The 16,695-nt window shown below is 45.5% G+C and overlaps 1 protein-coding gene across 1 annotated transcript in view; it reads left to right on the top strand.

Annotated features, from left to right (window-relative positions):
* RTF1 (RTF1 homolog, Paf1/RNA polymerase II complex component) overlaps positions 1 to 16,695 on the top strand; it is a 110,952-nt gene that overhangs the window by 49,290 nt on the left and 44,967 nt on the right. Inside the window, exons 5-10 of the mRNA XM_063947345.1 lie at positions 5,030 to 5,150; positions 6,962 to 7,073; positions 11,776 to 11,914; positions 12,682 to 12,859; positions 15,855 to 15,937; positions 16,060 to 16,147. Of these exons, the coding sequence (XP_063803415.1) occupies positions 5,030 to 5,150; positions 6,962 to 7,073; positions 11,776 to 11,914; positions 12,682 to 12,859; positions 15,855 to 15,937; positions 16,060 to 16,147 (721 nt within the window). The remainder of the gene's footprint in view (positions 1 to 5,029; positions 5,151 to 6,961; positions 7,074 to 11,775; positions 11,915 to 12,681; positions 12,860 to 15,854; positions 15,938 to 16,059; positions 16,148 to 16,695) is intronic.

The raw sequence follows: 16,695 nt of genomic DNA, 5'->3' as shown, positions 1-16,695 counted from the left end.
GTACACCAGAAAAACCAATTCATTCAATCAGGGGACCCATGTTTATATTTGTTATGGCTGCTTTGTAATATTTTACAGAAATAAAATTAATGGTAGTAATTCTTCAGTTGTCCATCCTTAATTATTTAAGGTTGTTTGTTGGAGGTACAGTTCAGCCAAACTTATAAGCAGTTAATCCATACAGGTACTTTAAGCAGTGATATATGAGATCGATCTACCTTATTGATGTTAATGAGGAGATGAGTCATTCTCCAGGATACCCAACTGCAATGTTAATACCACCAGCCTTTTCATTCCAACAATCAGACCCAGATCCTGACCTAGTCCACCACTGACAACAGAATGGGGAAGGGAAAGGAGGGTTAGTAGAACAATTTCAGCTGAGGTATTGTTACATTGTCATTGAATCTCAATCAGGTCAAAATTCTAGGTTTCAGGAACAAGTAGCAGAGACCAGTCTGTTTTGGTGCTTGTAGAAGCCTATGGACCTCCACCTGGAGGAGTGGTATGGACACACGTCACTTCAAAAGCAGGAGTCGTGTGTCTGGAATCTACTCTTCTTTGGACAACGTTACTACTGATTTACCAATCTGTGTATACCAATGTGTATATTGCATCCTAAATCACCTCCTGCCTGTCCCCTCTCACTTCCTTTCTATCCCAGGCTTGTAGTGATGATTATTACAGAGGAAGAACAGTTGTGTCCCTACGGTATACTTACCTGTATGACTTTACTTGCCCACGCCCCCAACCTGCTTATCTTTTACCTACTTGGCTGTTGTATAGCAAACTGAAGACACATTCCTAGTATACGCAAGTATACCTGGCCAATAAAGCCGATTCTGATGCAGGTCCCTGACCATCTCATGAAGATTGGTGTCTATGCCTTGTAGTAAGGGGTACACACTAATCCGCAGTGCTCACTATGATTCCCTCACCAGAGCATTGAGTAATGAAGCAGATGTGCCAAGGCCTGTTGCTACTGTTCTGTATGTGGTTTCCTGGGGTTCCGTTGCTACTAGCCAACAGGTACATTGCAGACGAGTCACATAATGATCTGCAATGTGGCATTTAAAAGAATTCTTACAAGATGAGGATGTCTGGTTAAGCCTCCTACGTGATGCCACATGCTCGGAAACTTGTTCAGCAAGGCCAGTTTGAAAACTGTTTGTACCTGTCCATGATAAGTAGTAGAACGGGTCCTTAAGCTGTGTACGCACCTAATAGCTATGCCAAACAGTTCTAGTAGCCATTTTTGGAGCTTAAAATTGATCCAGAGATCATCCAATTACGAGCCTGCACACTACACTAGTGAGAAGAGAATGTCATTTAAATGCTCGCAAAAATGACCTGCAACCCAGCACTCTGAATGCTATACACTACTCATACTGGGACATGATGCTGCTAGTTTTGGCTTGAGCGTTGGCCATGGGTGCAGCATACACACTATTAGATACTCAGGCCGAGCTGTCGGAAACTGCTTTTCAAATTAATTACTGTATAGTGTGTACCCAGAACACTAGAGCAATATGCTGAGGTTAATAGTAATGGAGTCCGTGTTTGTCACCTGTTGCTCCTGCATTGCCTGATTATGTCACTAGTTCCAAAGGCAACCGCTCTAACGACAGCCTTATGCAGGAACGACCTCCTCCTAGTTCCGATTATGCCTCTAGTTCCACATCTGCACCATGTCTGTCTCAAAAACGGGCTAATATGTTAAATAACCTAATTAAAGTAGACATGATTGATAGCAATGTAGTAAATTCATCTGTCATAGAAAGGAAACCTATTCTTTGCCAGTCCCGTGGCACTGATTCTTCCTCCTATACAAAGCTAGTCCCATGTATAGCAAGTAATTGTGAGTGAGGCAAAACATCCCCCTTGGAATGGGGAAGAAGTAATTTAATTGACATTAACTGTGACTGTGGAATAGTTGTTGTGGCCAAATGAGGGTAATATGTGTATCTGAAAACCTGATGGCATGAGATTGTCGTGCATAAGTCTTTTACTGAGAATTAGGCGCAACACACAGGTCCAGTGAGTGTCAGCCTTGCGGGCCAGATGAGGGGTGGCCAGATTTGTTTAGGCTGAATGTAAGGTGGCAGGAACTCTTACAACTCTGCATTACTACAGCTTTATGCTGAGTAAACCTGTGCCAGGAATTAGACATTAAAAACATTGCCTCACTAATGAACCTCATTTTCTGCCGCCACAAGCAGGCTGTAGGGTGAGAACTGGATGTAAGCATGAATCCATGCATCCTTCCTGCCTTTTCTGCAGGGTGATATCAGCACTATGGAGAATGTTTTCATAGTACAAATTAGGACCTAGAAAACCATCTATAACCAGATGTTATAATTCTGATCACTGCTTACTACCTTTTTTTTAAATCACTATATTTTACGAGCCTCTTTATGCTCTAACATCTAACGTTTTTCTTTCATTAATGCTGGGTGACACTGGTACCATAGGAGTTGCTAATGGGACCACCAGAGCCAGCACTTAAACTTAACGCTATAGCTTTAAAACATAAGCTCCTCCCCTCTGCAACCCCCAGAAGGCCCTTTCGGAGCTGGGCATGTTGCATAGAGACATAGAATTTAGATGCGCTAAGTGGATATCTGCCGTCAGTCTGTCCATGTACACACACACACTAGGGTTCATTTTTGTTGGGAGCCAATTAACCTACTTGATCATTTTTGGATTGTGGGAGGAAACCAGAGTACCTGAAGGAAACCCATACAAGCACGGGGAGAATATACAAACTCCACACAGGGCCATGGTAGGATTCGAACCCTGGACCTTAGTGCTGTAAGGCAGTAATGCTAACCATTACGCCATCCGTATTGCCCAATGTTTCTGTGGGGCTGCTGTTACAGCCCTACTAGTCAGTTTTTTTTATTTGTAGTCCTTTATTTCTTTCTATATAGGCTGACTGCGTGCTTCTTGTATCGGCATATAGCGAGAGTGTAGCGGCTGTATGGCTTGCCATGATTCAGCCGCAGTGGGTGGGGTTCTGGAGACGTCCACCTTGGGTGTGGGGTTCTCCAGTCTGGTAGTCAGAGGGGGTTGCTTTTGAACGTCTCATGGTACCAGTGTCTCCCAACATGGATGAAAAGAGAAGAGGGTTTTTGTGTACCCAACGTTGAATCTTTTTCTCTGGGGAACACTGTGTTCCCTCCCTCACTCTCAGCCTTGGGGTTTTTGTGTTGCCATCTTTTTCCTGCTTTTTCGGTTTTGTTGTGGTTGTAATCATTTCACTCAGTTACTGCTTCTCCTTTCCGAGCTCTTTTCAAGTTGTACTGGCCTTCTGGGGGTGCAGAGGGGAAGAGCTTATGTTTTAAAACTATTGTTAAGTTTAAGTGCCAGCTCCTGTTGTCCCGCCAGCAACCCCCATGGTACCAGTGTCCCCCAGCAGGATTAAGGGAAAAGATTCAACAGTGAGTACACACAATCCCCTTTTTCCTTTCTGGAGTGACAGGAATCAAGATTTCATTAAGAAGCAGAGCAAAATTGTTATGCTACACATTATACAATATCGCAACCAACTGGCCGATATCAGCCAGATCATGGGGGTCATTCCGAGTTGATCGCACGTAGCTGCTTTTTGCAGCCCGTGCGATCAACTATACTCCGCCTATGGGGGCAGGTTTTTTCCCATAGCAAGGCTGCGTTCGCTTGTGCAGCCCTGCTATGGGAAAAAAATGTGTGCAGTTTCTAAGTAGGTCTAGACATACTTTCCAGCTGCGACGTTTTCAGCCTGTGCGGTCCTGGGTCTGACGTCAAACACCCGCCCTGGACACGCCTGCGTTTCTTCAAACACGCCTGCGTTTTACTCACCACTCCCAGAAAACGGGTCAGAACGCTGTGTTGCCGCCCAGGAACGCCCACCGCCTGTCTATCTTCAAGCGAGCGCAGCTGCAATTGCTTTCTTCGTTCCCTTCATTGTTGCCCGCCGATGTCCGTCACCGGGCAACGTTGCGCGTGCGCATTACGGTGCATGCGCAGATGTGACCCGGTCGCAGCTGTGCGAGCGAAAGCACGCTGCGATCCGGTCGGAGTGACCCCCCCCCCCCCCATATGCGATATTGCATAGTGTGTATGCACCCTTAGATTTCAGTTTGAATACACCCCACCCAAGTCTGGATCTCTATCTGAGTATGTTACATCTTCCCCACCTGCAGTCACTTCCTGTTTGCATACGAGCATTGTGTTCCATTTCAGAATGCAGGTGGTGTGATTGTGTGGCTGAGCAAAGGGGTTTTAACTATGTGCCATCTATTATGTATGTTTTACAATGTTACTTGACATTTTTCAGTTAAGAACAGGGGTGGGATACAGAAGTGTAAATGGCTGAAGCATAAAACGACAACTTTAGTAGAAATGACATATCCAGTGAGAAGGCAATCTATAAAGTCCCAAGAATAATTAAGTCTTACGTTAAATGTAAAGGGGTTTGACCAGTGGTTAATAAACCTAAAGAGGACAGGTAGGCACAACTTAATTTAATATTTCTATTAAGAAAAAAAAAATTGCCATTGTTGTCTCAGGGAAAGGAAGGAGAGAAAATGAAGCAGGGAAAAAGAGGTGAGATACTATGATCAAATAGAAGTGGGAGAACGGACACAGGGAAAAAGTAATAGTGCAAAGGAAGAAAACACGAAAGAGTCTGATGGGATATTAGGTGGGTACATAAACAGTAGGGGTGTTGGGGCTTCATGGCCGTTATTCCCTGGTACATAGCTGTGAGCTGAAACGTGTCTTCCTGCGGCTAATAGTACCCAAACATAGCAACAATTGAATTGCTCTGTTGGGCACTGTCTAGTGCTGGACATGGAGAGAAACCATTGAATCGCCCCCAATGAATTTCTTTTGGACAATAAAGATTCAGGAATGCCCGATTTCTTTTCTTCTTATGTTGCCTCTGGTTTAGTTATACATTTTTCACCATTGCAGTTGTGTGATAGACTCCTTCTGAACGTCACCTTGAGCGTAGCCATGCTGACAATGTCTAATGGTTTCTTTTTAGTTTTGATATTAAGAAAAAACTAAAAACTGCAAAACGGAAAGAAAAGAAAGAAAAAAAGAAAAAGCACGATGAGGAACAGGAGAAGAAAAAGCAGACGCAGATCCTGGAGTCTCAGGCGCAGGTATTAATCCAGTTTGCTTGCACTCCTATTCTTATTCCCTCTCCAGTTCTCCGTTAATACCATAAGGGGTGATGGTTATGGGGAGCTGGTGCTCTGACAATCTCTCAGCGTTGCTGATTTCTCCTTGCCTTTCATATTCTGGTATGGCACAGTGCAACCATAGATTTTAATTGTTACAACCCCTATTGTTGAATGACCAAAATAATGTCCTTAGTGAGTTGATCATAACATGGTGTAGTAAAGTGCTAAAAGGATGACACCGAATGCTGTACGTGTCCAAATCAGATTCTGTATGTTTACTGTACGTCCAGCGTTTTATTCAGCATGGGGTACACTGCATCTGAAGATTTTAGACTTGTCATCAGATCCCAGCCATTTAATAGAGCAGTCTTGGCTGGCGATTAGTTACTGCATTACGCTTGTGTGCAGTGAGCTCATCCTGACAGCCATATCAAAGGTGGTGTCCTGTTACCTTGAGCAACCTGTCCTGATGAGAATTTGCTATGTTATGTGCCCCACCGCTGGGTAAACCTATGGGTAAGCAGGCACTCTACATTATACATATATCTACAGTCAGTCTTATGGGCCCTACACACTGACAGATCCGCCGCCGAGCTGCCTGACAGCGGATACGGGCGACCCGGCGGTGGGTGGGAGGTGACGGGGGGAGTGAAGTTTCTTCACTCCCGCCGTCACCCGACGCCATAGCAATGCATACTCATATGGACAATCTCGTCCATATTGGCCTGTATGCATAAACGAAGGGGTCACCAACGATTAATGAGCGCAGGGCCGCGCATTGTTAATCGTTGGTGCCTACACACTGCACGATATGATCGAGTTCTCGTTCATTAATGAACGAGAACATTCATATCATGCATGTTGTCTGCCAGTGTGTAGGGCCCTTTACATGGAGCATCCAAAAGTATCAAACTAGATTTCTACCTGCGGTTTTGAAATATACAAAGGAAGCAGTACATTAATCATGCTGAATGAATACAGGTAAATGATGGTAGAATGGGCTGCTGCTGCAGATAAAGATCTGAGAACTTCCACCAGGGATTGATGCTATTGTATTCTATAACTAATGAGTAATGATCACTGCTTCCATCTGGCAGTAGCCCACCATGTGCTGTCACCCTTACCACACAAAACAGACTAAAGCGCCCTACACACTGGGCAACAGTGACGGGCGATATGAACGATATCGCTCATAAATGAACAATATAGATTGTTCATATCGTTTGTTGGTGCCTACACACTAATGAACGATGCGCGGCCCTGCGGTCGTTTATCGTTGGTTTCCCGTTGCTTTTCAATGCGAAACGATTTCAACGATAACGATCATCATTCAGATTGTTCCTCGTCCAAATTGTTGCCATCGCCCAGTGTGTACGGGCCTTAAGTGTGACACTGACAGCTGCTGGCCGCCCACCGTTGCAATTCAATTGTTGCTTCTGTCGGACGCAAACAGCTGCCAGCGCCGGTATTTCAGCTTGCACACCCTGGGCATCCAGTCTGTGGTTTTTCGCATTGCGCCCGTTAGTTTACTATGGCTATTTATTTGTGGCGTGATAAAAATAGACTATCCCCCGCTATCTCCCGTCACTTTTAGATGGGAGATCGGGCGCTATTATAACAATTGAATCTCGCCCTGTGAATACAGTAAAAGAAAATGGATTTAATTCCATGTTCCAAGTGCTTCCTTTTCAGTATATCATTAAGCAATACATTCTTAAGTGCCCCGCAAATACATTTGAGTTTGCTGGAGACAGTGGAATCCTTGTGGTCATCATTTTTGTTTTACAAAGGTAACGTCGCATAACAAAGAGAGGCGGTCAAAGAGGGATGAGAAATTGGACAAGAAATCCCAAGCAATGGAGGAGCTGCGGGCGGAGCGAGAGAAGAGGAAGAACAAGACTGGTATGATCCGCTGAATGGTCTACCAATGCTGAATGTTGGGAAATATGGTTTTATTTAACATTAGTTTGTTGGGTGTGGCAAAGCTATGCACTATTTTGTTTCTAGATTTTGCACTTTGGAAATGCAAATGATAGATAAAGGGGTCTATTTACTAAGCCTCGGATGGAGATAAAGTTCCAGCCAATCGGCTCCTAACTGTCATGTCACAGGCTGTGTTTGAAAAATGCCAGGAGCTGATTGGCTGGTACTTTATCTCCATGCACTTTATCTGCAACCAAGGCTTAGTAAATAGACGGCTTTGTCTCTCATGGCTCTATGGGGTAGATGTATTAAGTGGTGTTATGGGGGAGAAGTGTTATCAGTGCACTGGCCCTGTTGTCTGCTGGCTCTGTGCTGCGTAGGAGATCTTGTGATAATAGCGGGGTCTTGCGCGTGACCAGTGGAGCCAGCGTGGGGGAGAGAGACAGTGCATCTGCAATAGGCTGATGCGCTGTGGGCACTGACGGGCATCGCTGGAGGGAGGACTTCTTACTCCTCTCCGGCAGCCGAGATTTTAATACATCTCAGAGCTAGTGCTTTCCGCTTTTGTCTCAGTAAAGAGGCAAAGCGAGAAGAACCATACCGGCACGATATGTGCCAACATCATACATCTACCCCTATATACTATGTGGTAGAAGACTTAGTGGCTCTTAAGTCTCTTTAGTGTGTTTGTAAGGCCTGAGATTACAACAAATGTGACTTCTTTTCTCTAGCATCCATAAGGGATATTGGGGAAAGGATATGGACGGTGTTAGCAAGGACTGGGCACTGAATATTCAAATTTCAGTAACTCTCCTCCCCTCCATACTCCCCGAATACCTCAGTGTTTTTTCCTGAGGCGAACAGGATAGAGAGGATGAACAATGGAGAATTACCTATAACATTATAACAGAACGGACAACAATAAAGTTGACACATAACGTAACTGACAACTAACCAGTTGACACCATAACCGATAAATCGGTGAGAATGTGTTACCATAAGATCCACTGAACTTACCACAACCAGGTAAAACTGCTCTGGGTGGGCGTCCAGTGCCCCCTATGGATTCAAAGAAAAGGATTTACCTGGTAAGTACCAAAATCCTATTTTTTTCTAGCATCCATAAGGGATATTGGGGAAAATAGTACAATGGGGTATAGATGGGGTTCAAAGGAGCCTGTGCACTTTAAATTTCTTCAACTGGGTGTGCTGGCTCCTCCCCTCTATGCCCCCTCCCACAGGCAGTTTAGAAAAAAGTGCCCTCAGGAGAGGATGCACATTTCTGAGCTCCAGAGAGTTTTCTTCAATTTCTTTTAAACTTTTATTATTTTTGGTATGCTGTTTGGGCAACAGCATACCTGCGCCGTTTGTTCAGCAGGGCACTGCGCCTTGGCTGTCGCAATCGCAGCACGCCGCAAACCCCTAACGCTAGCCTGAAGGTGACGTCTGTGGTGAGTACAAACCGGGGGCCCCCGGTTCAAAGTACAGCTTGGCGTGGCATACGGGACCCTCCTGGGGGGGGGACCCGCTAGATCCCCCCCGTGTAATCTGGCTCAGGATTTCTTAAACTAGCACTGGTGCAATGTTTTTAAGCATATTGGAGACATTGCCAGTATAAAAAAAAACGCTGTAGCTCCGGCGCCACTGGGGGGGCGGAGCTACCTCAGAACTGGACCAGAGGCATTTTGGTGCCTTCCTCTGCTTACTGCAGCAGCACACACAGCTCCTCCTGACTCCCAAGACACGCTGGAAAACTGGTGCAGGGTTTAGCAAAGGGGGAGAGCCGCTATTGTACACAATCTGGGTCCTCTACAGGACAGAATTTACTAGTGTTTCTCTATAATATAATTAGCTGACAGCCTCACTGGGGCTGTACAGCTAGGGGTGTGCTGGTGTCTCTCTCTCTCTCTCTCTCTCTCTCTCTCTCTCTCTGTGTCTCCTCTGACATACAGTAAGGGCTGGGTGTATGTTGTGATTACTGTAAGCATGGGTAAACACAAACTCTGTAGTGTATGGCACAACAGGCTGTTGCAGATTTAGCTGCTAGGGCAGATCTTAACTCAGCCATCCATCTCTCATGCAGGTCCACAAAAGCATGTTTTACCTTTCTTGCTCTCTGATTCAGATGAAGGATATACAGTAGGATGGAGTGGACTTAGATCCCATTAGTGGGGATCCTGATTCTGCTCAAGGTATTGAACCCCTCATTCTGGCTATACGGGGCGTGTTAAAGGTCCCTCTAGAGGATGCTGCATCACAGCAGTCGTTTTTCTTCACACAAAACAAGCCTAATGTCTCTTTCCCTGACTCTACAGAGTTAGATGACCTTTTAGTTGGCCTGGGAAAATCCAGACAAAAAATGCCAAGTGTCAGAAAAGTTTTAGCGCACTTTCCCATTTGCTCTTGAAGGTAGGAAATTCTGTGAAGAACCCCCAGGTGTTGACGTATCAGTCTCCCCACTGTCCAAAAAGGCAGTGCTGCCTTCCCCGGGCTCCTTTACCATGGAGGATCCTGGGGACAGAAAGATAGAGGGTACTCTCAAATCTATTTACATGGCAGCAGGTACTGTATATCGCAGAGGCCGGTCATAGCAGGTTGCTGGATGACCCATGCCATTCATACGTGGGCTACTCAGGTTCAGGAGGGCCTCTCAGGGGCTATACCTCTGGTCACTATCACTATGGTGACTCTCCTCAAGCACATTCAGGACACTACACGCGTCCTATGTGACTCGCTCAAGGAGATGGGGAATACTAACGCTAGGACTTCTGCCATGGCAGTGTCGGCGCCCAGGGCTTTGTGGTTGCGTCAGTAGACAGCAGACGCAGAATCAAAGCGCAGTTTGGAATCCCTCCCCTTTTCAGGGGAATGGCTCTTTGGGGTTGAGTTGGATACGTGGATTTCAAAAGTCACTGCTGGGAAATCCACGTTTCTTCCCTCTGGGGCCCGGCCAGCTAGGCGTTCTTACACGGGCCGTCTGTTCAGTCCTTTCGGTCTGACAGATTTCGATCTAGGGCCAGAGGTGCCTCCAATGCAGAGGCGCCAGAGGTAAGTCAAAAAGACCTGCAACCACCGGTTCTCAGGAACAGAGAACCAGTTCTGCTTTCACTAAGTCCTCAGCATGACACTGCCCACCCACCCCGTGGAGATCTCGAGGTGGGAGCCTGACTGCGTCACATCAGCCGCATCTGGGAAAGCTCCTGCCAGGATACCTGGGTAAGAGACCTAATTTCTCAGGGCTACAGGCTGGAGTTCGACGGTGCTCCTCCCCAACGATTTTTCAGATCAAGCTTACCAGCTTTGGAGGATACGCAAGTTACGTTGCAACAGGCCATCCAAAAGTTGGTCCAGTCCCACGTCATTGTTCCAATACCGATACCACAACGAGGCAGGGGTTATCACTCCAACCTGTTTGTGGTTCCAAAGCCAGACGGCTCAGTACGGCTCATTTTTAATCTAAAGTCCTTGAATCCTTGCCTAAAGGTTTTCAAGTTTAAAATGGAATCCCTGAGGGCAATGATTGCTGGTCTGGAAGAGCAGGAGTTCCTTGTTTCTCTGGATATCAAGGACGCCTACCTTCATATTCCACTTTGGCCACCTCATCAGGCTTATCTGAGGTTTGTCGTACTGGACGATCACTACCCTTTGGCCTGTCCACAGCTCCGAGGGTATTCACGAAGGTGATGGCGGAGATGATGTTCCAACTCCGGGTCCAGGGGGTCAATGTTGTCCCTTACTTGGATGATCTCGTGATAAAAGCAAGATCCAGGGAGCATTTATTGCTCCACATCGACCACACTATCCAATTTCTGTCACGCCATCGGTGGATTCTCAGTCTACAGAAGTCCCACCTGGAACCGACTCAGCGGCTCCTGTTCTTGGGGATGTTATTGGATACGGTGGCCCAGAAGGTATTCCTCCCAGAGGACAAGGCGAGAACAATTAAGGAAATGGTCCGCATGGTGCTCCGACCTGCTCGTGTATCCATCCATCTTTGCATTACGTTGTTGGGAAAGATGGTCGCCGCCTACGAGGCAATCCAATATGGGAGGTTCCATGCCAGAACATTTCAATTGGATCTCCTGAGAAAGTGGTCTGGATCACATCTACAGATGCACTGGATGATTTGGCTGTCGCCTCAGGCCAGGATTTCCCTCCTGTGGTGGCTGCAGTCCTCCAATCTCCTGGAATGCTGGAGTTTTGGGATTCAGGATTGGACTCTCCTCACGACAGATGCGAAAATGGGTCGCTGTCACCCAAGAGGTGCAGTTCCAGGGCAGGTGGTCAGCCCACGAAGCCCTCCTTCAGATCCGCATTCTGGAACTTCGGGCTATCTACAATGCTCTGCTTCAGGCCTCTCCTCTGCTCACGAAATCACGCAATCCAAGTTCAGTTGGACAACGCCACTGCAGTGGCGTACATCAATCGGCAAGGAGGGACACAAAGCAGAGCCTGCATGCGAGAGGTGTCAAAGATACTCCTCTGGGTGGAAAGAAATGCAAGAGCAATGTCGGCCATCTTCATTCCGGGTGTAGACAACTGGGAAGCGGACAAAAGGATTTACTGGTAGGTAATTAAAATGCTATTTTTCTGTTATGTTGATACTGAATTTACTTTCAGTCTGTTATGTGCTTTGCTTGACATTGCATAATGTCGCCTTATTTAATTTTTGTTTTTAAAGCTGAGCTGATAGCTCGGAAGCAGCCTCTGAAGACAAGTGAAGTGTACTCTGATGACGAGGAGGAGGAGGAAGATGATAAATCTAGCGAGAAGAGTGATCGTTCCTCCAGATCTTCGTCATCCTCTGACGAAGAGGAAGAGTAAGTGTAGAAGTTACGGTTTAAATGATTTAACACATTATAATTGATACATGTACTTATTGTGTAATTCAAAGGAGCGTTGTACAGGAACTATTAAGTCAAAGGGAGGAAGTAATTTGTTCATCCCTCCCGATCGCCTTGTGTGGTGGGAGGGGGTGATATTTAGTTGTGTTTTTTTTTTATTGTTTTTTTTTTTTATCTTTATCACGCTTATTGCTCCTAGACAGGCCAGCTGTATACATTTGATTTATATAAAAACTTTAGTGGCATAGAAAAAAAAATCCTAAATGAGTTTTGATGACCTGAAAACACAGACTGTAGATATGTTGTAGGTTATTCGTAATCAATGGAAAGTTTATAAACTGCAGTAAACTAATACAGTATAACTGGGCATCTGACATATTTCCACAAAGTGATGCCTGAGATTACGAATAGAGAGCAAGGGTTGGTTGTGGATATTCCCCCCTCTCCCAGTGTTTTACTAAGCATGGATAGTGTATTTGTGTTCATTTACATGCAAACCATCTGCTGTATCATCTTCTAGTTAGTTTTTTTTTTTTTCAGTTTTGAGGGGGGGAAAAATATCCCAGAATGCCTTGTAATGCTTATTGGAATGAACTCCAATGCTTAACCCATAACATCATAACCGATACAATTGTTCATGATGTTTTTAAATGAATAGAAAATTGTAAAGTATACATGACTCTGGTTCTTGTGCTGCTATCTAATATATTTAAGCATTTTTTTTATTTTTTTTATTGGTACAGAAAAGAAGAAATTCCTCCAAAGTCTTTACCAGTTTCATTGCCTGAAGAACTTAATAAAGTTAGATTATCGCGGCATAAATTGGAACGGTGGTGCCACATGCCCTTTTTTGCTAAGACTGTATCTGGTTGTTATGTACGTATAGGAATTGGCAACCATAACAGCAAGCCAGTATACAGGGTAAGTGTACCTCCAGATTTTCTGCTTCTTTGCTTGTTTTTGCTTTGCTGCCTTAATTTACACCAGTGTTAGTGAAGTAGTTACCTAAGCTATACTCATGTTTATGCACTGTCGATTTATGGCCCTTCATGCTGTGCTGGGCCATTGGAGTCCCATCCCTTAGGTATGGTACCTGCTGCCTGTAGGGGCTTCTCATTTGGCAAACCCATAGAGTGGACACAGTGGGAGCTGCAGCTCTTTCTCTTCAAGGTCTATTCTCCTGTTTGAAGGGAAGAAGTGAGGAGGATGTATTGGGGTGCTATTTTGCCTGTGGACCGTCTGTCCTGTGTTATTTGAAGCTCTTTCTGTATCGTACAGAGGTCATATCTGTTTTCTTTTTCTCCTACATCGTGGCTCGGGTACTCTGGACCATGGGGTTGTAGGTTGAGACTGTGGAGCTGGCAAAAAATTAAATCGTAGCTTTAAGGCATAAGCTCCTCCCCTCTTGTAGCAGCGCACAATGGGAGTGCGGCGGCTGCAGGGAGCTGTGGCAGGCTGCCGAATTGTTGCGTAGTACTGAAGCCAGCTGTATGCAAGAATCTGTTGACAGTAGATCCATCAGGATGGCACCGCTTCCTCAAACGCCTCTCCTTTGCAAGAAGGTTAAGTATTGGCTTCTTTAGCCATGGTAGAGCTGCCGTGGGCCCAACCTCTAGGGAGGTCGGTATCTGAATTAGCACAGCTGATGACGTTTCATCAAGAGGAGCAGGTTAAGGCGGCCACTGTTTTGGTTTCCTTTGTGTGGTGCCCTAAGATGTGCAGTTTTTCATTTGTCACAGGAGCTACCCTGGAGCGTACCATGCAGCGTACGGCTTCAGATTGTTTCCATTTTATGTTGAGGATACAAAGCAGCTGTAAAAGCCTTTACCTGCCGGATGAGGTTGCTCTTTCAGAGGGGGAGGAGCTGGAGTCTTCATCGGGCCAAGGCGTGGATAATCTCATTGCTGCGGTTCAGCAGACCCTGGACTGCTTAGACACCCTAGTGGAGTTTGCTTACTTTTCCTGCTTCTTCGTTTTTTTTGGATATCATATAAACACCAGGCTTTGGACTCTATCATATTTCGAATGGAATCTCTTCACTTGGTAATCCACAGCATGGAGGCCGACAAATTTTTGGCCCCGCTAGACGTCGGAAAGCGTATCATTCCTATTTGGGCAGGTCATTACTCTTGATCACAGTCGAATCTGTTCACTATCCTTTCCAGACCCTTGCCATTCGGAGTACCCATAGCCCCACTGTATCATGGCAGTAATGGTGAGTCTACTTCGCAAGGAATTTAGATTCTGCTTGTGAAGGCCGATTCCATTTTATAGTTACTAGTACACCTAGATCACATAGTACAGATTATTCAGGATAATGGCTGGATCCTGAATTTCAAAAAGTCTCACCGGATTCGTTGTCAACACCTGCTGTTCTTCAGGGGTGGTCTGCGTCTTCTCTACAGCACGTATTCCTAAGCCTGAAACCTCCAGAAATTAGTCACGACAGTACTCTGTGAACCATGTCTGGCAATCTTGGGGTGTATGAAGTTGGCAAGATTTCACTCGCGAGAATTCCAGTGGGAGATTTCCCCATAATTGGACAGGGTGCACGGAGTCCTTCTTGTCTCAGCGGTTTCTTCTGTCTGCCAGCAAACGTTAGTCTCTTTATTGATGGCTGGTTTCTGATGATCTGCTCTGGGGACGATCCTTGTTCACTCCAGATCGGGTCATCATAAGAATGGTTGCATATCTTATTGGTTAGAGAGCCGTGACATTACATCTAAGGCTCCAAGGCCGTCGGAGACCGCTCTTCCATTCAGTGTGCTCAAGCTCTGAGCCATCTTTCTGGCTCTCTTGGGAGTGGCAGTCCAGTCTGTCCTGGCTGGCCAACCTGTATGGATTCAGTCTAACAACACTGTGGCGTAAGTAAATCATCAGGGAGGCACAAAGAGTGCTGGAGCAATTGCGGATTTGTCCCGAATTCTTTTCTGGGCAGAGGCTTTTGTTCCTGCAATCTCCGCGGTGATCATTCTGGGAGTAGAAAATTGGGAAGCGTACTTCCTAAGCAGAACCGTGTTTTCCCGGGGGAGTGGTTAATCCATACAGAAGTTTTCCAACTGTTTGCATTCCGCAAGTGGACCTCATGGCCTCTCGACGACTTCAAAGTTCCACATCTTTGTGTGAGATCCAGGAAACCAATTTCTTTCATGGTGGATGCCATGATGGTTCCATGGTATTTTCGCCTGGCATGTCTCTTCCCACTGATCCCAGTGTTGCCTCAGGTACTCAAGTGGTTCAAGGATCAACGGATGACTGTAATCCTAGTGGCTCCAGATTGGCCACACAGGTCCTTGTACGTCTACGTTCTCAAATTGTTGGTAGGTCCAGGGTGACATCTTCCACTACAGCCGAATCTGCTGCTTCATGGTCCGTTTCTGCACAAGGACCTTTCTTTGTTGGCTTTAATGGTCTGGCTTTTGAGACCGTGCTACAGGCCCAAAAACCACTTTCGTCACGCAATTAATGGGTACCGTGGACAATTGAATTGCTCTGACGGGATCCCATTAATTATAGCGGTGGCCAAAAGACTTGGATTTCCCCCTTTGTGTTTCTATTCTAGGTGATTTCATTTCTTTTTTTCCTGTGGTTTTTTTCCCCCCCTGGTTCTAATTGTTCTCATTTGAGGATGTTGCTCTTCCTTTCTTCCTTTTAGTTCTGTACTCCTGGTCTATCCTTTAAGGCTTTGTTAGACAAATCTAGTTTGAGCTTTTGGACTGTAAATGTAAAGTGCCCAAGTTCCCTTCCAGAGCATTCTATACCCAATGGTGCTGTAAACCATTGATTTCAAATCCGTATCTTACCAGTACTTAAGGTTCAATTACTGCTGTTTGTTACTGTGTAAAATGATTATTCCTTTGTTTCCTTACTGATATACCCTCTGTAGGTGAAATACATGCGTCTGCTTTATTTCCAGGTAGCAGAGATTACTGGCGTGGTAGAAACAGGGAAGGTTTACCAGTTGGGTAGTACACGAACAAATAAAGGTCTACAGCTAAGGTAAGGATCCGATGGGGGAGGGCCCAAGTGGAAGTGAATTATACCTGAACGGAGCATAAATGTTTACACCTGTTGTATCATGTTTTGGATAATACAGTATTGCATCTCATGCTCCCATTCAGACACGGCAGTGACCAGAGAGTATTTCGCCTGGAATTTGTCTCTAATCAAGAATTTACGGAGAGCGAGTTCATGAAGTGGAAAGAAGCGGTGAGTGTGTTAATTGATTTGGTGAAGGACCACTTTCACACTGTCCATGACTTTTGGGATTCATTTGTAGAAACCAAAGGAAGATGGGCATTACACACATCCAGCGGTTGTGCGAGTGGTTGTCATGTGGGGCCAGATAACCGTATTTAGCAATGGAACTAAGTGGTGGTGAGTTGGTATTTTGGGGCAATGTGACAGAAATGTACTCTGTTTTTTTGTATTACTTCTGAATAGATCAGGGAACATTTTGTTAGCACTTGTAATTGAATAATGTGGACAGATTAACACCTGGGTGCACGAGGGCAAAGAACGCCATGTCCTCATGTAAGCATGGTGGATTTCTGCTGCAGTTGCAACACGCAATTGAACCCAGTATGAGTACTTGAGTAAAAGAGCATTACTTGTTTTTACTTGTAGCTGGTGAGACAAATCTACACATAGGCCAATGAAGTATTAGGGTCTTTAGTAGCATCACCGAGGTACTAAGTGGCATAACACAAGATGACCTCTCCTCAATGTTCTCTATGGTGACGTTGGTGCCCTGGGGT

The sequence above is a fragment of the Pseudophryne corroboree genome, chromosome 12 (genome assembly GCF_028390025.1).
Source record: "Pseudophryne corroboree isolate aPseCor3 chromosome 12, aPseCor3.hap2, whole genome shotgun sequence".
NCBI lineage: Eukaryota > Metazoa > Chordata > Amphibia > Anura > Myobatrachidae > Pseudophryne > Pseudophryne corroboree.
This window is presented reverse-complemented; position numbering and strand designations above follow the sequence as displayed.